At 37.3% G+C, this 21574-nt stretch overlaps 1 protein-coding gene across 1 annotated transcript; it reads left to right on the plus strand.

Moving 5' to 3' along the window:
- The first annotated feature begins 978 nt into the window (after nucleotides 1-978).
- LOC134663117 (FERM domain-containing protein 5) lies at nucleotides 979-19893 on the plus strand. Its single transcript, XM_063519451.1, has 12 exons — nucleotides 979-1254; nucleotides 1335-1439; nucleotides 1522-1564; nucleotides 4979-5155; nucleotides 5573-5673; nucleotides 7596-7736; nucleotides 8632-8784; nucleotides 9962-10050; nucleotides 11616-11751; nucleotides 12561-12630; nucleotides 16530-16685; nucleotides 19524-19893. The coding sequence occupies exons 1-12, from the start codon at nucleotides 1171-1173 to the stop codon at nucleotides 19844-19846; spliced, it is 1578 nt and encodes a 525-aa protein (XP_063375521.1). The 5' UTR covers nucleotides 979-1170; the 3' UTR covers nucleotides 19847-19893.
- Nucleotides 19894-21574: the final 1681 nt, after the last annotated feature.

Genomic DNA, 21574 nt, shown 5'->3' on the forward strand with positions numbered 1-21574 from the left:
GATGTGAGTAGGCAGTGACAACCCTAACGTACAAGTGAATAATAATCAAGATCAAGTACGGGTAGTTCGCAAAACCCGCGCAGCAAGAAGATGTTGATACAATTCCTCGCCAGCCTGCCTGTGACCACGAACGTAATTCACGTTCGAAACGTCAGGCCATAAATAAACGTAAGTCTTACGCGATTAAGTCCCGTGGTAGTTATAAAAGTATGAAATGAGTATATTTACGAAAACCTTTATATTTTACAACGAGTTGTTAAGTAGGTATTTGCTTAACCGCATAAATAGAGTCCATGAGAAAAATATTTCACCTCCTTAAATAAATAGGGAAAATACTTCTATGGTTGTCAAACATACTTGATTATATCAAAATAAGCATATTATATATTTTGAATAAATGTAAAAGTTTTTCGCGGAAGCAAGTTCCTAGATTTAGTATAATAACATTAATTGCCCCTTTACCACAAATGGTTAAAGGGTTAAATCTTATTTGAACAGAAAACATTCAGTTAATATTCTATTATTTCCCTTATACTGGGTAATAAATTTTCACACTGGTAAGTAGAGAAGGTTTATGACGTCACTACCTGCAAGAGGCAGGTTAAATTGATACGTTCGGAAATAACGACTAATAATATGTTAAAATTAGCATAATGCAATTTTTAATGATTCAATCTAATTCCATTGTTAAAACTACTTTCTGAGTTTACTATTGATTTAATGAGTAAGAAATGACACAACTTTGTCCTTAACGGTCATAACTACCTTTAGTGAGTATTATATTCTTTGGTCATAACTAGAGTTTTTTTACTTAACTTTACTAAAGTGAAATATAAGCATATAATAAAAGTTTTATAATTTGTTATTTTACAGTTTAATGAAATTACAAAACAATATTTTCAGGAGTAGGTACGTTTAAAAAAATGCTTTTCTTTTTAATTCTGAACGAGAGCCATCGAAGAAATGTCATCATCTGTCCCTTCCCCTCCCCACCTCATTCATACAAAAAATTCTAATGTTCTAATGCGAAAATTGTGAAACAAATGAAAATTATCACTAATTTATAAATGGAACCAAAACAAAGTTAATGCAGTGGATTTAATTAAAAATGTTAAATTAGTAAATGTAAGCTTGTATCATAAAAAACACGTGTAAACAGCACAAACCGACATGTTCAAAAGTCGAGGCGATATTGTTTATAAATGTACAGTGCGACTTTTAGAGGATACAGAGATATTAGAATGTGAATTCCACGTAAGTAATACTTCGCTAATATCGTTAAAACTTAAGTAATATTAAAAATGTTGTATATTGATGGCTGGTTTACGTTTCAGCCGAGTTATAAGGGCAAGTATTTGCTAGAGCATGTGTGCCAACAATTAAACCTCACGGAGACTGATTATTTCGGGCTGCGATATGTGGACGCCGGCGGTCAGAGGGTGAGACGACCATATAAACATTATCCTTTAAATATTTTCTATATTTAAATTATTGATTATTTATTAATCATCTGTTTTTCAGCACTGGCTGCATATGGCGAAGTTAATATTGAAACAAGTCAAAGGTAATTCTTGTGTAACAACAATAACAACTATTGCATCTTCCAATTTAATAGCTAATTCCAATTTTAATAGCTCACAATTTAATATTGACCTCTAAAGTCTATTTTTTTTATTCGGTAGACTGAAATGACAGTTCATAGTATGAACATAAAATGTCATTTCATACTATGAAATGTCGTCATTTCAGTCTACCAAATAAAAAAATAGACTTTAGTGGCCCACCATACAAGAAAAATTGGCAGACAAATTTGAGTCAATGGTACCTATTAGCAGGGCCGGATTAAGCATGTCTGGGCAGGGGCTGCCTAGGGAGGCAGTGCAATGCTCGGGGCCCCCTTACAGTTAATTCTGCATACATACGAGGGGTGTTCAAAATATTCTCGGTATGGGAATGAAAACAAACAAGTACGAAAAGTTTGATATTTTTATTTTTCAATATACTCCCCCCCTATGTTCATACACTTAAAAGATCGATCAATTATTTTTTTTAATCCCTCGTAAAAATATTTTTATCTTTCGTGTAAAAATGCTCCTCCACTGCCGCCTTCAATGCTTCATCGTCAGAAAATTTATTTCCACGCAGATCCTTTTTAAGATTGGGGAGCAAAAAGAAGTCGCTGAGGGCTAAGTCCGGACTATACGGTGGGTGAGTAACAGTTTTAAACCCACATTCAACAATAGCTGCCTTGGCAATATGAGCAGTATGGACGGGGGCGTTGTCATGCAGAAGCAGAATACCTTTGGTTAACTTTCCTCGCCTCTTTTCTTTAATTACATCCTTTAATTGACGTAGAATGTTAGCGTAGTACTGTCCTGTGATATTTACACCTTTTTCTTTATAATCGATTAGTAATACTCCTTCACAATCCCAAAATATCGTGGCCATGACCTTGCCAGCTGAAGGGATGACCTTAAACTTCTTGGGATGAGCTGAACCCTTAATGTGCCACTGCATGGACTCTTGTTTACTCTCTGGGTCATAATGATGAACCCAGGTTTCATCTCCAGTAACTATTCTTTGCAGCACCTCATCAGGATTTTCACCGCACAGGTCAATAAAATCGGAACAACAAGCTACACGCATGTCTTTTTGAAGCCGAGTCAGCATTCGCGGAACCCATCTTGCACTTACTTTTGACATATTAAGATGGTCATGTATAATATCATGTACGGTACCAATAGAGAGATTGGTTACTTGTGCTATAGATTTTACCTTCACTCGACCATCTTCCAATATAAGTTTTTCCACTTTATCAATATTTTCTTGTGAAGTAGCTACTACAGGCCGGCCAGGTCTAGGGTCATCTTCAATACTCTCCCTTCCGCGTTTAAACTCGCTTGACCACTTTTGAATGGTAGATAAAGAAGGAGCAGACTCACGGTAAACACAATCCATTTCCTCTTTTATGGTTTTTTGATTTTTACCCTGTTTTGTCAAGAATTTTATCACGCATCGATGTTCTAATTTAGTTAACATTGTCAATTCGCACATGATGTTCATGTTTGTTCAGCAATTGCAGAAAAACAAAAGACCATCTCGGTTCGAATTATACTTTTTTTTAATGTCAATGAATAAACCTTAGCGGCCAGTAACGAAAGAAATTTTAGAAGAGGTCGTAAGATATCAATACCGAGAATATTTTGAACGCCCCTCGTAAGTTCAGTTGTTCAGTACAGGGAAGTAAGTTTGCGGTTTTAATTTCAACCTTCAGGTGTCGGTTGAGCCGATCCGAACATGCCGAACGATGTATTTTTCGCTCTTGTGTGGACATAAAGGTTTTTTATATTAGTTTTTGCCGATTCCTCCCTGTGTCCAGTGTGGGGAGAGCTCTTTTTTTTCTCAATAAGTAGTTAAATATTTTGCGAGGCTGAACAGCGAATGTCCGACCATACGAGTCACATGATTAAAATTAACCTAATAATAAATATTTTACATAGTGTTTAAATGACTATTCATTAACCAGTCAAACTAGCATGTAAGTACTGGGTAAATCGGAAAAGCAATTAAAATCGCGAGCGCAGCGAGCGCGAAATTTTTTGTGAAAAAATTGTGAAAGCGTGTTAAAAAGGCCTAAAAATCCGAAGTTACCCAGTGAGGCGAGCTTTCATGCAAGGTCAAAGCCGTGCTTCAGGATAAGCTCAGCTAGATCACAGACGCTAACCAATGTCCATTGTGTTAAAAAGCGAGACCGCAGGCCGAACTTGGCGCAGCAAGGCCAAAGGCTAAGTTGAAGAAGAGATTTAGTAGACGAACCAAAAATTGAGGTAAAATGTGAGGCTGAAGGTCGAGCTCAACAATCTCCACATACTTAACAAGCCCGAAGCGTACTTATAACCAGCGAGGTGAGCTTTCATGCAAGGCAAAAGGCTAAGCTTCTGAAATCAATGTTTATATTTGTTAAAAAGCGACGCCGAAGGTCGAGCTGTAAGAAAGCAGCGCTCTGATACGAACCAATCGTCAAATGTTACTTAACAATTATATGTATCATACAAGAGTTACTAGGGGGGCCGAAGTTTCATTAATGAGGTTTTAGGCCCGGGAGCCTGAAATTCGAGCTCGATTTACAGACTTTAAAAGCTATAAAATAGCATAATTTACATAATCATTTGATGATTGTGTGTCTGAGAAACTGATATTGGACATTAGGTATAAGTAGGTACGATAAAAAATATTTATGAATTTTGGCTACATGAAACACATTTTTTTTTGGCGCGCGCGGGGCCGCCGAAGCCCCCTAGCCGAGGCGGGGCCCCCTAGCCAAGGCGGGGCCCATAGGCAGTTGCCTACTCTGCCTTAGGGTTAATCCGGCCCTGCCTATTAGGAAATATAATTAAATTTGTTTAATTTTGAAAACAAATTTGTTCAACAACAAAAAACAAAAGCAACTCTGTCAATTTAAGAATGATTTAAATTTAATTGGGAGGTAATTTCTACTAGCATTAGGACTGTGGGATGCTATAGGTTAAGCCAACATAATATTCCTATTACCAACAGATCATGCCACAGATTGGATACCGGTATTTTTTGTATGGGACTGAGACCATATTTTTTGATTCTTTGCTAATTATTTAATTTCTAATCGGGCAATCTAATAACACGAAGTTGTTACCTAAAAACACAACTGAGACCTACATTTCGAGAATATAATAATTCGAAAAATAGTTGAAGTTTTTGCTAAAAACCAGTTCCGATCCCAGGTTCATGCACTTTTTAAATTTAATAAATTCCTTTGCTACTTTTTTAGGGTTCCGTACCGTCTTCTCTAGGGGGTAATTGCACAAAAGATCCCTATGGGTCGAAGTGTATCCGCAAGGGCCCCCGAAAACAATAAGATAAGATAGGGTTCCGTACCCAAAGGGTAAAAAACGGGACCCTATCACTAAGACTTTTTTATTATGATTCCCATGCTTCACAGATGCATCGCCAATACTGTTCAGTTTCCGAGTGAAGTTCTACCCGCCCAACCCGCTGCTACTCAAGGAAGATGTCACCAGGTTCCAGATCTATCTACAGCTGAAGAGGGACCTGCTGCATGGGAGATTGTATTGCACTTCTAATGAGGCAGCTATGCTTGGAGCCCTAATTATTCAAAGTATGAATTCATATTGTTTACTTGCATATTTAATAGTTATTTGGGTGGATCAACTATTTCTTGTTGTTATTCTATCCGGTCAGCCAAGAGACAATAGTAGCATAGTTTGTTAGAAGAGATTGTACACCACCTTCTTCTGACACGCTTGGTAGACAACCCTCTATAGAAAGGGTTTATAAGTATCACAAAAAAGCGTGTTTGGTGAATTTAAATGCCTAAAAATTAGGTTTTAAAGAGTGATCCAGGAGAAAGTAACCATGGCAACGAGTGACAAGAAAAAGTTGATTCACCCATTTACGATACAAGTGCGAAAAATAGGAAATTCCTAGTCAAATAGGAATTACTGATTCACAAAAAGGCTAGGCCCTGTATTTTGATGTTGTTGAATTAAGGATGAATGTACTTTTTTTTTTTCAGTTGAGCTTGGCGACTACGACCCGAATATCCATGTGGGTAACTACGTGACAGAAATGAGACTGCTGCTCAGACAAACGGACGCTATTGAAGCTAGAATACAAGTAAGTTCCTTTTTATAAGTGTTATTTTCGAGAGAAAGGCAAGTAAGACTCGGGGTGTAGGCGCTGAGGGATCTTGAATGAGAAACACCGAAGCAGATGAAGTAGGTATATATTTCTTCTAATCACAGGATACAATAAAAGTATTGGTCTTACATATGAGTGACACCGTTAGATACAAATTGGAAAATATCCATCTAGGCGTCTAAGTTAGTACTACGTCTAAAGCAAATTGGGTCTGTCTGTCTGCACCTCTTCACACTTAAGCTGCAAAGTGTGAAAAGGGGGGTGGAAATGAAAAAATAATGAATTACCTGTTAATTGGTGTAAGCAATTAATCATATTATGCTCAAAATATTATTATTATTATTGCCATTAGATTTTATCAAGGCGCTATACTTATTCTAACTAACTGCTGGAACTGATTCCACGCACACAAAGTCGTAGGCAAAAGCTAGTATGATTATAATTATAATCTGATTGCAAGAGTTACATCATCATCATCAATCTTACTTGCAGTATCCGGCAATGGCGACTCAATCAACAATTCTTATCCGGATTATGAAATGCCCTAATGTGGCTCGCAAAATCAAACTTTGTCTTGAAGATGCGGTCACACAATAATTAATCTGATAGATAGATATAGTCTGTCAAGCCGGATATGTCAGTAGCAATGTAAAGCAAACTAAAGTATGGTATCCCTAAGAAACGAACAAAAAGCAGCAATGTACATCGAACAACGATGAAATGTAAACAAAACAGTTCCACAGATAAGATATAAATGACACACGATTTTCGAACAATTCAAACGTAGTGTTGCTAACCCGCGATTTTTCAAATTTGCCGCCTTTTTCTACTGACAAGATTTGGTTGACCCAGTATAGATAGATAAAAACTTTATTCGTTTCCACAACATACATGGTACATAGATGAAAGAAGACATGCAGCTTAAAATTAACATAAAAATTAGTTTACAAAATCTTAAAGTAAATGAAAATAAAACAAATACAAAACCATATGTCGTGGCAGAGAATAGGCGCTGGCTCAGCATGGTGATGCGGCTAGTCACATCGCTGATATTCTGCCAGGACCTTTTACAAAAATGAAAAGACTGTACAATGCTTAATTCTTATAAATCTTACTTAACTTAGGTAATGATGCTCATGTTGCGTGTTGTGTGTGTACTGGCACGTGCTTCTGTGCATGAGATTTAGTAGTATCCGTTCCCGGACTTGTTTTAAGCGAGTACATTATTATTGACATTAAATTTAGATGTTACCCTAAGAATTTACTAAAATTTTAAATTGAACATAAATTGAACATAAATATAAATGAGACTACATCATCTAGGAGGGAGATTCAGCCTTGAAGTTTTTGATGGTTTAAAAGGTGTAAACGATATTTAATTTTAAAATTGAATTTATTTTTTAAATGACGTATTGGCGGAGGAATGTTGTTCCATTGATAGCAAATTGTTTGATTGATTGATTCGTTCTGCGTGCAGGTAGCGCGCCTTTGGAACCGACTCCCCCTTAGTATTAAAAATGCCCCAAACAAGTTCGCTTTTAAGAAATCGGTGCGTGCTTTCTTTGCTGGTAGAATGAAGGATTCCTAGTTTTAGTTATATAATTTATATATTTTATTGTATATATTTAAATTGTTAGGTATATGTATTTATATTATATGTATCGTGTATATTATGTGTTAATTTTTTTAAATTAGCTTTGCGGTTTATATTAAATTTTTGTTAGTAGTAGTAGCAGTTGCACCGCCCACAATCTCTCTGCTTTGCCTTAAGGTTGACTGGTAGAGAATGCTTTTGGCATTAAGTCCGCCTTTTGTACGATAAGTTTTTCTTTTGTGCAATAAAGTTTAAATAAATAAATAAATAAATAAATTGATTGGTAATTATAATCTGATTGCAGGAGTTACATAGGGAGCCGGTAGAGGGTACTCCAGGGGGCAGCGGGGGCGTCAAAGGCATGTCCACTCAGGAGGCCGAGCGGACTTTCCTCAAAATTTCCTGCCAACTTGATACTTACGGCGTCGATCCACATCCTGTTAAGGTAACATATTGTTGTTAAAGGTTGTCTGGAAGAGATCGCTTTTTAGCGATAAGACCGCCTCTTGTTACCTAGTCTTAATCTTAAGCTTGTATTTCGCTTTTTGTATATTTTTTAACTTTATGGTGCACAATAAATTTTACATACCTTATGAATTTTGAGTCGCTCAAAAACTTATTATAATAACTGTTTAATCGTTTATTTCGTATTACTTATATTAAATTCATATCATGAATTAAAGCGCTGGTTGTCTAGCGGTAAGAGCGTCCGACTTTCAATTCGGAGGTCGCCAATGAGTTTTCCGGAACTCGTGTGCGAAATATCACTTGATATTTGCCAGTGATTTCGGTGAAGGAAAACATCGTGAGGAAACCGGACTAATCCTAATAAGGCCTAGTTTACCGTCTGGGTTGGAAGGTAAGATGGCAGTCGCTTTCGTAAAACTAGTGCCTACGCCAATGGGATTAGTTGCCAAGCGGACCCGAGGCTCCCATGAGCCGTGGCAAAAAGCCGGGATAACGCAAGGAATGTGATGATTAAATTCATATCATCAGCCCTACACTTAAAGTAGCTGTCACACTGTCAATGTTTGACTCATATCCTTTTCCCCTAACTAAACCCTTTTGTTTGGTTGCCAGGATTTGACCCATATCCTTTTCCCCTAACTAAACCCTTTTGTTTGGTTGCCAGGATTTGACCCATATCCTTTTCCCCTAACTAAATCCTTTTGTTTGGTTGCCAGGATTTGACCCATATCCTTTTCCCCTAACTAAACCCTTTTGTTTGGTTGCCAGGATTTGACCCATATCCTTTTCCCCTAACTAAACCCTTTTGTTTGGTTGCCAGGATTTGACCCATATCCTTTTCCCCTAACTAAACCCTTTTGTTTGGTTGCCAGGACCACAGGGGCAACCAGCTGTACCTGGGAATCAACCACAGCGGCATCCTAACGTTCCAGGGCAGTAGGAAAACGCACCATTTTAAGTGGAACGAAGTGCACAAGATCAACTTTGAGGGCCGGATGTTTATTGTACACCTCAACTATCCTGAGGTAAGATATTATTTATTTATTGTACACTAGCGACCCGCCCCGGCTTCGCACGGGTTAACAAAATACATAAACCTTCCTCTTGAATCAGTCTATCTATTAAAAAAAAATTGCATCAAAATCCGTTGCGTAGTTTTAAAGATCTAAGCATACAGACAGACAGACAGCGGGAAGCGACTTTGTTTTATACTATGTAGTGATTAATTATACACCCAACACTTGCCTTTTAACCTATCTTTTTAGGGTTCCGTACCTCAAAAGGAAAAAGAAACGGAACCCTTATAGAATCACTCGTGCGTCTGTCTGTCTGTTCGACCAGTCCCCCCCCTTTATCTCCGAAACTACTGGGTCTAAAATTTTGAAAAAAATATAAAAAATAGTTCTTTACCTATACAGGAAAACCTATTAAATATGTGCAGTCAAGCGTGAGTCGGACTTAATTACGTATTTTTTGATCCGACCCTTACGGGGTTTTTTAAAGACATTTCATTCACGTTCCACATAAAAAAATACATCGTTAAAAATTGGGTAATGTACGGAACCCTTGGAACGCGAGTCCGACTCACACTTGACCGGTTTTTTAAAGGACATGTTCTATTTTTAGCAAGTTATTAATATAAAGGCAAGACAGGTTGAGGATACACTTTAAATTCTTTTTTTTAAACGTGACACATAGGAAAATCAACTCTATTTCCAAATAATTTGTGTCATATTAAAGGGTATAGCAGGATAGCCTTTGAAAAATTGCCCCCAGCGTTTTTGGGTCGAAACTATAATCAAACGATGCCCTTTGAAGAGGTAATACCCTGCACAAAGTTTCATCGCTCTGTTACCCCCTGGGGGTGAAAAACACCCGATTAACCCCAAAACTGTTTTATTTATTTTTGAACTATGAAAGTGACGAATTTCAAATTTTTTACAAATATTAATGAGACTAAAAGCTATATATTAAAAAAATATGACCCTCCTAACCATTTAAATTCTTGTAAATTTTTTTTTTAACAACTGTATAACAAGTTCGACTCTTGGTACACACACCATTTTTTTTTCAAATATGAACCAATTTATATTGTACATCGTACAAAATTTTCATCGACGTAGCCCAGAAGGAACATTGCGAAATATATCTGTAGGTATTAAGTGTAAGTGTGCAAAAATTAAAAGTCCCTTTTGTTTTCAGAAAAAGCACACGGTCGGTTTCAAGTGTCCGAACGGGCCGGCGTGTCGCCACGTGTGGTGCTGCGCCATCGAGCAGATGCTGTTCTTTACGTGAGTCTTCATTCTATACTCGATCTTATATGAAAGCGTTAAGGTCCATTTTTATATATATAGTATAGTATAAGTTAGTAGTTAGTACTTAGCAGTCGCCTTGTGTCACCGCCTGAATTTCTGAAACTGCGCTGAAACCACGCAATAAAAGGCGGGGCTTCCAGCACATTAGCTGAGACTGTCCAATTGTCACATAGAATGTAATTAGAGCTTATTTATACATATACTGTCTAGGTTAAGTATAGCTTAAGTGTGTAAAAAAATTGTAATTTAAAATCCCTGTTGTGACAATAAATGCTTTATCTATCTGTATCTTATGTCGGCTATAGGGTATTTTCCTACTAGTCAAATCAGTTTCTTTATTAGAACTGTCAAAACGATTTGCTAATGTGGAATTTATATGAAACATTACATCGTGACGTCACGGTCAACTGACCTACTCTTTATATTTCTATCCGATTTATTAAATAGGACTTGTTCTTAAAAATAACTGCTACTTATCTATGTTTTTATAATAATTATATGGTGCTTTATTTCATGCTTGGTGTCAAATACCCTATAGTCGATCTTATATGAAAGCTTTAAGGTCTATTTTTGTGACGGCTATTGTTGAATGCCGGTCAAGTCTGTGCGCGACCGTGGCGCCGCTCTGGCGGATATGAGACACATTCGTTATCATATAGTATGGAAATACTGTCTCTGCATTACGGACTACGGACATAGACAATAGGTAAAAAAATGTATGAGATGCTTCCAACTTCCAACCTTACTGTAATGTATAAAGGTTGATTTTAGACTGGCGTGTATGGGACACATTCGTTTTCTGGTGTTGGAATTATTGTAAATCTGTCAATTAGGTAGTATGAAAATGAAGACCCATGGATTGCTTCTGACATTAGTATTTACGGGTAATTGTAACATAAAATGTCTTGTAAAATCAATTTTTTTTTATACTTCTGTATAGATAGAGTTATAAAAATACAACGAATGGATGGCATGTCTGTTTTGTGAAGTCGAGTTTTTGAGCTTCGTATGGAAACACATCAAATATAGTCTGGCAAACACAACTTGTCAGTTAGAAAGAACCGGGGAAACTATACTCATCCCATTGTTTTGGGTGCCAGTACTAGCGTAAGACAAAGACAGTACAGTCACCAGTAGAAGTAGCTAAGCGGGCGAGGTGTTCAAAATTACTTTGATACGCTCTTATTATCTTAACAATAATGTCGCGTCAAGATTATTCTGAACACCTGGCCCGCTTAGCATCTTCTGCTGCTGACTGTACTGACTTTGTCTTACGCTAGTACTGGCACCGAAAACAATGGGATGAGTATAGTTTCCCCGGTTCTTTCTAACTGACAAGTTGTGTTTGCCAGACTATATTTGATGTGTTTCCATACGAAGCTCAAAAACTCGACTTCACAAAACAGACATGCCATCCATTTGTTGTATTTTTATAACTCTATCTATACAGAAGTATTATGTCTGCCTATGATTCTCTCTGTCTATGTTTGAAATGAGACAGTCCTGTGCCAAACTGTAACACGTTACTTTTTCCCATTCAGATTGGCATCATCATCAGACGCATGTGTGTACTCCGGTGGAGGTCTGTTCTCGTGGGGCACCAAGTTCAAATACGTGGGACGCACAGAGCGAGAGATACTAGAACGAGATGGCCTACTGGCACCTAGGGATTCACAGGTAAACATCAGAAAAAAGTTTTCTCCCATACAAAAATCAGGGACACACCATTTTTTAAAACCGTGTAAAAAAAAAGTTAAATAAGTTTTTGGCAAAATTTAAATTTTTGGTACAAGTTTTTATCGCTGACTGTACTTTTCTTTCCACTGACAACTCTTGAGACAATTCTAAATACCCCAAAAACAATTAGGTTTGTTTTATCAGAGTTCCTATGGCCACCTGCTGTCTCCATCATCAGATCAGCTCGATGGTACCATAATATTGCATTGTCATCCCAACATACATATGTATGCAAATTTTCAGCTTCATTGGAAGTCGGGAAGTGGGTCAAATTTCACTTGCAAAATTTGACCCGTACATACATAGGTATGCTTGTAAAAATCACCATGGTTTTTAAAAAAACCGGCCAAGTGCGAGTCGGACTCGCGCACGGAGGGTTCCGCACCATCAACGGTCACTCATCCAAGTACTGACCCCGCCCGACGTTGCTTAACTTCGGTCAAAAATCACGTTTGTTGTATGGGAGCCCCACTTAAATCTTTATTTTATTCTGTTTTTAGTTTTTGTTGTTATAGCGGCAACAGAAATACATCATCTGTGAAAATTTCAACTGTCTAGCTATCACAGTTCGTGAGATACAGCCTGGTGACAGACGGACGGACGGACGGACGGACGGACGGACGGACGGACAGCGGAGTCTTAGTAATAGGGTCCCGTTTTTACCCTTTGGGTACGGAACCCTAAAAATCGACTTCTCTAGGGACACGATATAGTGTTCTAAAAGTTGATTCACCCTTATGTGTGTTCAGGAGGAGGGCGGCAAGCGGAAAGCGTCGAGCGTCCCCGCCACCCCCTCAACCCCCATGACGGGCGACTTCGGTAAACACACCATACATGTCGTCATACACAAGTTCTATGTCAGCACGCCCGCTCAACCTAACGGTGCTGCCTAAACTTACTTTTATATTAGAAGATAAGCACGCTCCATAATATAGGCTTACAACACAAGTGCTACGCTAACACGCTTGGGTCAAACACATTTAAGAATAATTTAGCTTCCAACTTCGGTAAAGACACCATACATGTCGTCATACACAAGTTCTATGTCAGCACGCCCGCTCAACCTAACGGTGCTGCCTAAACTTACTTTTGTATTAGAAAATAAGCACGCTCCATAATATAGGCTTACAACACAAGTGCTACGCTAACACGCTTGGGTCAAACACATTTAACAATAATTTAGCTTCCAACTTCGGTAAACACACCATACATGTCGTCATACACAAGTTCTATGTCAGCACGCCCGCTCAACCTAACGGTGCTGCCTAAACTTACTTTTATATTAGAAGATAAGCACGCTCCATAATATAGGCTTACAACACAAGTGCTATGCTAACACGCTTAGGTCAAACACATTTAAGAATAATTTAGCTTCCAAGATTGGGTGTTTCCTGTAACAGGAGCAATAAATTAAACTATAGGCTGTACTCCTCAATGACCAACATTTGTTCGGCAACTTTTAAAAATAACTTATGTTTTGATTTTTATTACACTTTAAAGTTTATTCTAAGAGGCAATGTATTGAAAATTTTGTTATGTTTAAAGTGTGACAAGCAACGTCAAACACACTGATGTCAGCGTACAATGAAGGCAATATTTATTTTGTATGAAAAAGAGGAAGTCTAAAGGATTCATAATTTTTCAAAGTTGTTTAGTTTGAGGAGTATAGTATACGTTTTAATTATTTGCTCGTGTTACAGGCAACACTCTGTATAATATACCAACAGGGCAAGTTAAATAAAAGCTTTTAAAAAGGTGACTTCTATGGACAATACAATAAAAATTAACGACTCTGCAGCGGTATCATGGTCGCATTTTTATCACTTGTCGCGCCATGCGTCACTTTCGCGCTTACTTGTTAGATGGTGACAAATGACAAAGAACCGACCATCTTAGCCCTACGGCCTCGTTACATATCGTCAGGTGACAGGCGAAAGTCACTAAGTACCACCACAAGTTCATAGCCATAGTGAACCATATTAGTACGAAAATAAGGTTGATTTTTGTTTAAATATTTTATAGTAATTAGTGACTTACTTGTCACCCTTGGAGGATACAACTAAACGGAGTAGCCATTAACAGGCTTTCCCCTCTGTCGAAAATAGGCGGCCAACGGTCATACACAATGTATGGACTGACGTTTATCTGACATGGCTATTTTTACGTTACGCATACATTTGACGTTCCCCTCCCCCGCAAAAATCGGCAGACGGTTTTGTACAGAAAATTACAGACATGGCGTCTCCGTTTGATTATATCCTCCAAGTTGTCACCTGATGATATATATCCCGTTACATATTCTCATTTGGGTCTCAAGTGCTGAAAAAAATAATAAAATGTGACGTCCCACGGATAAAGGTACCTTATGGCGGTTGGCGCTTACGCTATTATTAACGCCGCTCCAATATTATTGCGCCGCTATGCGACGTAAGCGCCAGCGGCCATAAGGTACCTTTTACCGTGGAACGTCACAAATGTGTATGACCCGCTTACTCAACCTAACGAGCCTGTACGACCCCACTCATTAACAGTCCGTCTGTAATAATCTCTGGTCCTCAATATGGTTCTATGCCAGCATGCGTACTGAACCTAACCCTCCTGTATAACTATGTAAGGCCCACTTGCACCATCCCACTAACCCGGGGTTAAGCGGTTAAATCGTTAACCTAGTGTCAAATTGTACTGGTAACCATGGTAACTCCAGGTGTCGGTTAACTCCGGGTTAGTAGAGTGGGCCTAAGGGTCGCTGTTTTTTTCTTGTGCCAAAATTCTTGTAATATGTAATTATGTATATTATAACCATCACCAGGATTTGAAATTATCCAGATAATTATAGTCTTTGGTAATTATCGCAATAATTGGGTACTTTCCTATACTTAAAATAAATTATTTCACACCGTGCACGAAATAAAGCACCAGATAATTATTAGAAAAACATCGATAGCAGTTATTTTTAAACACAATTTCTATTTAATAAATCGGATGGAAGTATAAAAAGTAGGCGAGTTGACTGTGACGTCACTACACACGTTTTCATATAAATTCCATATTAGCAAATCGCAAATTTTTTAACGACAAACTACAGTTTACAGAAAATAAAACAGTAATTTAGAGTATTCAGGCAAATATTGCATGCGACCAAAATTTTCACTGGTTTTGTTGTTTAGTCTTAGTCAAAAAATGACAGGCACAACTTTTTTTAATGCTATGCACAATTTTTTGTGCTACCAGTAATTTTGTGAATATTATTGTTATTAGAGTTAGACCAAGAAAAGTCTGCAGCGATTTTGATAGCCCACGCAGTGCAAGTGTTATTTACACGTCATACATTCATAGAAGTTTGACGTTTAAAATAACACTATCACTGCGTGGGCTATCAAAATCGCTGCAGACTTTTCTCGGTCTGACTCTATAAATCTAGTCAATATTTTTTTTGTTATGTTTGCCATTCTTTTGTATTTTTTTACAAAAACTTATTACCATTTTTTGTAAGCTTTAATAGTTATTAGTAAATTATTGCTTTATTATATTATTTGGTAAATAAAACGCTTCTTTCTTTTCTTATTGTTTTTATCACACCTTCATTTCTCTATTCTTTTCTATTCAGTTTTATGTATTGAGTCTAGATATTTATCTTAATTTTATTAACCTGAATATAATTTAACTTCTATTATGTTTTAGCTTTAATTTCCAGCCTGCCTGGGTACCGGAGGACTTAGTCACTTTTTTGTAGTATATGACATTTATTTCACTTTAATTTTTTCTTGAACATATGCGCTATGCACTGTGTGCACCATTTTTTATTTTAAAAATAACATGGAGTTTACCGTGAAATTTTCTTTTGGCATTTTTTTTTCTTGAAAGATTTAAGGTGTACCTTTCAAATTAAGAGGTTCTGGTTCCACTAGATTGAAGCATGTTATACCTTGTATATCATCGACATTTACAATAAGGTAAGATTTTGATCAATTGCTTGCTTATTTACCATAAAAAGTCTCACCGTCATGCATCCTTATTTTAACCGAAGTATTTTTTTACAATTTTTAACCATTTTTTAACACGCTTAGTTCGCATAGTTGGTTGAAGTTGAAAACCTTTTAAGTCTCTAATTAACCTTTATCGCATACGTAACCGTATATGTCAGTTATTATATTTTATTGACAATTATTAAAGTTAAAATGTAAGCAAATAATAATTGTATTAGAACAAATTAAATTATTTTTCAGAAAATATTTTAATTTGTTTTTATTTCAAGTAGACACACTACTATATAAATTATAAACTTTAAATAAATGTCATATACTAAGAAAAAGCCCAGTGGCCGAATGGCACAGGCACCTGCCGCGATAGCAGAGGACGCTGGTTCGATTCCAGCCTGGGGCACCGAGGCCTTGGTCACTTTTTCTTAGAATATGACATTTATTTAAAGTTCAAATAATAATTTATGGCATGCAGGAAGGGCGGGTTAAAAGGTTTGCAACTTTAGTGTGATAATTTACTCAATTTAAGTATGTTTTTAAATTAACTTTGTGTTGTTACATTAATTATTAATTGGCATCTTTTTATATTAAGTTGCATCTTTATTGTAAAAATATAAATGTTTTTGAGAAATTAATTGTACCTATTTGAACAAAACATAATTTCATCTTTATCTGGCATGGTGTTTTCACAAAACATGTAAACAAGATTTGTATACCTAAACGTTAATAATCTTCCAGGGTACAGTAGCCTGCCTCGATCAACACACAGTGCGCCTCTCGAAGAGAGTGGGGGCCTAGCAGGGGGGGCAGAGATGTGCAGCGGCGCCTGCCTGCTGGCCGGGCCCGCCGTCGACATCGCGCTGGCCCCCCAGGATCTGCGTCACGACAAGCCGGGTGAGTTGTTGGTGGGTTATTCCCACTAGTTACCACCAAGTTGTTACCAGTGGTAACTACTGGGAATTTTTTCCCCACCTTTTACCACTGGTAACTACTGGGAAAAATTATTCCCAGTAGTTACCACCAAAACTTTGTTAAAGTTAAATACTAATAAAAACAGTATAAATAGTATAGTATAAATATCGAGTGATTTAATAAATAATTGTTAGTCGATTAGTGTTTTAGTAAACTGCCTTAAAAGTGACCAAAAATATAGTTAAACAGTTTAACCGGTACTAGTACAAAAACTATAATATATGTAAGAATAAATTTAATAATCCATTTAGATTATTTTTTAAGTGATTTTATTAGGTAATTCAAAATCACTCTGTATTTATACTCTTACTATTTATACTGTTTTTATTAGTATTTAACTCTAACAAAATTTTGGTGGTAACTACTGGGAATAAAAATTCCCAGTAGTTACCACTAAACCGAGTTGGTGGTAACTACTGGGAATATTTTTTCCCAGTAGTTACCAGTGGTAAAAGGTGGAAAAAAATTCCCAGTAGTTACCACTGGTAACAACTTGGTGGTAACTAGTGGGAATAACCCTTGTTGGTCTACCTACAGGCAGCTGCGGAGAAATGGTCGATGACTGGTCTGGCCTAGTGAGTAGTGACCGTGCCTGTGAAACCGATGGTTCCGGGCTCGAATCCCGGTAAGGGCATTTATTTGTGTGAACACAAATATTTGTTCCTGAGTCATGGGTGTTTTCTATGGATATAAGTATGTATTTATCTATATAAGTATGTATATGGTCGCCTAGCACCCATAGTACAAGCTTTGCTTGGTTTGGGACTAGGTTGATCTGTGTAAGATATCCCTTACTATTTATTTTATTTATTTATAAAAAATTGTAAAGCTACTAAGCGGTTAGTATTGCCGACTGTATAACCTGCTGCAAAAGTGCATGGTCGTTTGAATTCTATTAATTCATCACTGAGAGAAGAGGTGCGTTTTTTAGAAAGGCAGGGCAAAATTGGTTGCAAAAATCTGAATTTATTTCTCATAGCAATGAAATTGTGTGTCTGTGTCTAGACACTAGCGCGTCCGTTAGCACAGCGCTAGCGGACGCCCTAAGCACTATTTAATGAAGATATTAAATACGGAAGGTGAAATTCATTTAACATCTGCTAAGTTAATCAGTTGATAATCGTCGTTTGTCCCTCTTATGGCATAACGACAGATAGGGACCAACGACGATCATCAACTGATAAAGGGTCGGTTGCACCAAACTGTCTGTCATCGTTAAAATGTTCGCAAAATTTTATTTATCGTATGTAAAGTTTCATAGTAAACCGCCGGGTGTCAGGGGGCCGATTTTTGAATTTCGATCACTCGATTTCGCCACTCGAAAATCGGTGGAAAACGGCGAAATGCTGATTATTGAAATACGAGCGATAAAAATTGTGAATCTAGTGGTATTGACCACTCGTTTTCAATTCTATTAGTAGAATTTACATGACTACTAGTGGAGATATTACTGAACGAAATACGCGAAATCGAGCGGTCGAATTTCAAAAATCGGCCCCCTGTCTGTCAAGTGCGGACGGTGCAACTGACCCTAAGTTAGCAGCCGTTTATGAATAACGCCAAAACTGTTTAGCATTGCCTCCAAATATCTCCAAGTTTAGCTATGTTTTCTCAGTTTCCTGAAAAGGATGTCATTCTAACGTATTCAGTGATCTTTTATACAAGATAGGTTATAGGCGTTCCAAAATTGAAGCGCTTACCTTGTGACAAATTGGACAAGTTGCCTTTAGTTTCGGCTGGGCAAGCGAGAAATGTGCACGTGCTAACGAGCTCCCGCACACCGAAAGAGAAAGAGACGACCTTATGTTTAACAATGAGTGTGACAAGGATGGATGGAATGAGAAAATTAATCAAAAATAACAGATTTCTTCGTAGGCACAGAAATAAATATGGAAGTATTTTTTGTGTTCCTCAAGTATGAGTATAACCTATCTATGGTTATATAACATCATTGTTTTAAGTAGCAAAGTACCCTTGTTCGAGCTGCTGAGGTGAAAATAACTATTACTTGTTTTTTACCCTTTACCGCATACGAAGCTATTTATGGCGGATATAATATTCAACTCTATTGACAACTATTAGGTATTTAATAACACAAACGGGTCTACCAGGGTGGTGCAACTCAGCTGAAACGTCGGAATTAAAAGTAAAAACAATTAAATTATATCGCGGTATACCCGTTTGTGTAATTAAATATGATTAACAATGACTCCAAATATTTCCAAGTTAAGAGCCAACAGGAGTGGTCATTTCTCCATACAAACGTGCTCGACTGTTTCCTCCGTGGGTTTTGAAGCTAGAGCAATGATTTTTTCAACACAGATTAATATTGTCAATATCTGTGTCGGACCGTTTTGCTTTTTTTGATATTTTTGTTTTTTAAGGCGCTAGAGCCCTTCAAAAATGGCCAAAATGGCCTAATTGACTATGCCGCAATGAGAGGCGTGCTATTCAAAACTGACATCAATTAGTCAAAAAAGCAAAACGGTCCGACACAGATAATGTCATAATCATTTAGATTTCCAAATTTGGTTACGATTGGTTAAGTTTTGGAGGAGGAAACAGTCGAGTACGAAACCTCGATTTTTGATATTTTTACGCAGGATTTTTCGCCATGTCTTTATCGCACTAGTTTTAGGAGCCGCTTCCGTTAGCGAGACGGGTATATTTACCTAAAATAAATCTTAGCTCCTGTTGGCTCTTAATGTTTTCTCAGTTTCCTGAAAAGGTCATTCTAACGTATTGTTTTCATCGTTTCAGTCCCTTGTGCCACCGAATACACCCTCCGCGACTCATGTCCGTCCTCTTCCGAGTCTGGCGGCACGGGCGCCCCGCCCCCCGATGACTGGCGCCCCGCCCCCGCGCTATCGCCCCCGCCTCGCCCCTTCTCCCTCCTACGCACGTTCATCCCCTCCTTCCTCTTCGTGTGTCTCTCTCTCGCTCTAGTAGCCTTGCTCGTGTTCGAGACGGACTGGGCGGTGTTCAGGCCGCTCAAGAGGAAACCGGAGCTGGTGTCGCTGAGGCATCATTACTATGCGCCGTTGAAGGAGTATTTGAAGAGGAAAGTGTTGGAGTTCTTCTGATTTTATCGAGGTAGGAGGTTGGATTTGCGCGTAGTAGATTATTAATATTAACCAAGGAGAATTTAGACTGGAGGAATATTGTCAAAGAAAATTATGCAGGGAGTACATTTAATGCCAACTTTTAGAACGCCATTTGACTTTGATCCTTATTCTTTCACTGATACGTGTTAAATTTGTTAAATATCAAAAAGTATCGCCATTTACTCTTCGTGTCGAAAGATGGCAAATATACTGAGTACATATTTTACTTTGACAATATTCCTCTATTTCAAATTCTCTTTTGAGCGCCTATCGTGTGCGGCGCATTGTGAACCTTGTACCTAATGCACTAAGGTTGGTGTTTGGCTGAAGCCGCGCGATGTCTGACGTTCAAAGGGTTAGGGCGTCTCTTATTAGGGATGGCAGTTATCCGCTAAAAGCGTAAGTTTATAGAGGTGATTTAATAGTTTTAAACTAAATATTAAATTGCTCGCGTGGTCTAACCAAGTTTTATTATAATATACTTATACTCTGGCAAAGAAGCTTTGTCAGTAAAAAGTAGCGGCAAATTTAAAAAATGTAGACACGAACCTAAGGTCCTACCTATAGTAGCTATTCAGTTCGATGTAATTTAAACCATGTTCAATTGGAACAGAGTCGCTTTTGCTTTGTTTCGTTAAATTTTCAAACAACACAAAATCACCTCTATTTCCTACAATTAGGTTCAAATTTCAGTGGCAAATTTTGGATGTTTCGTTTGTATGGCTGGGCCTTAGGAGTTTAAAGTGCCTTTTTCTACTACAAATTTCACTTGCCAAAGTAGGTATACTAGCGACATCTTTTGCGCTCAATTAGCAGTTTTTAGCATCATTGACGGCTTTCCATCTAATTTTATTTTATAGGTAATATGCAAAAGCAAATATACTTGGACTTCTAATTATCTTGCTTGATTCCCGGCAGCAATGATTAGTGCCTAATACCTACAGTTTAAACAATGAAACAAGAAATTCACTTCTATAAACTTGTACTTTTGTTAGCAATCGTATTCGCGTAAATTAGACCAGTCAACGGAGACTTTGTAAATGAAGTTGTCATTTCCAAAAAATCCATGCCCTGTGAGATTGTACGATAGGATAAAGTCGGTTGTAAAATATAATATAGCACGGAGATATTTTATAAGTACGTACGTATTTTCGAACGCTGGCATGAGAATGTGTGAAAAAATTTCGTGACTTTCATTTGTCTTTAAGGTCGAGACTAGAATGTCAAATTTAAGTCGAAAGGCAAATGCGACGGCATTCCGTTGCTTTAAAATCTGTTAGTTCTATCTGATAATTATCCGTTTATTGGAATCTTCTTTAGCTCCTTGTAATAAAAAAAAGTAAAAGGTTAAAAATAGTAAAAATGCACAAACATTTTTAGGTGCTAGATAAAACATTCACATCATGAACTTACAAATATCTTAGTTACCACAATAAAAGATAAATGGCCGGAACTGGCCACTTGAAAATATGCTTTATAATTTATGCGACAGTCTGTAATTCTGAATCTATTTTAGAACAACCTAATTAGCCTTAGGCGAGAGAAATGAAAGTCACTTCACTTAAAAAAAAACAAAGTACCTTATAAAGTATAACAAATCTTTCATCGACCTTCTTTTCAAGCTTTTGCCAAACAAAAAATCCATGATGTAACAAAGAAATAAATAATAACTAGGTATAATATAACTGCTGACTATCTAATACTAGT

This window comes from Cydia amplana, chromosome 4 (genome assembly GCF_948474715.1).
Source record: "Cydia amplana chromosome 4, ilCydAmpl1.1, whole genome shotgun sequence".
Classification (NCBI taxonomy): domain Eukaryota; kingdom Metazoa; phylum Arthropoda; class Insecta; order Lepidoptera; family Tortricidae; genus Cydia; species Cydia amplana.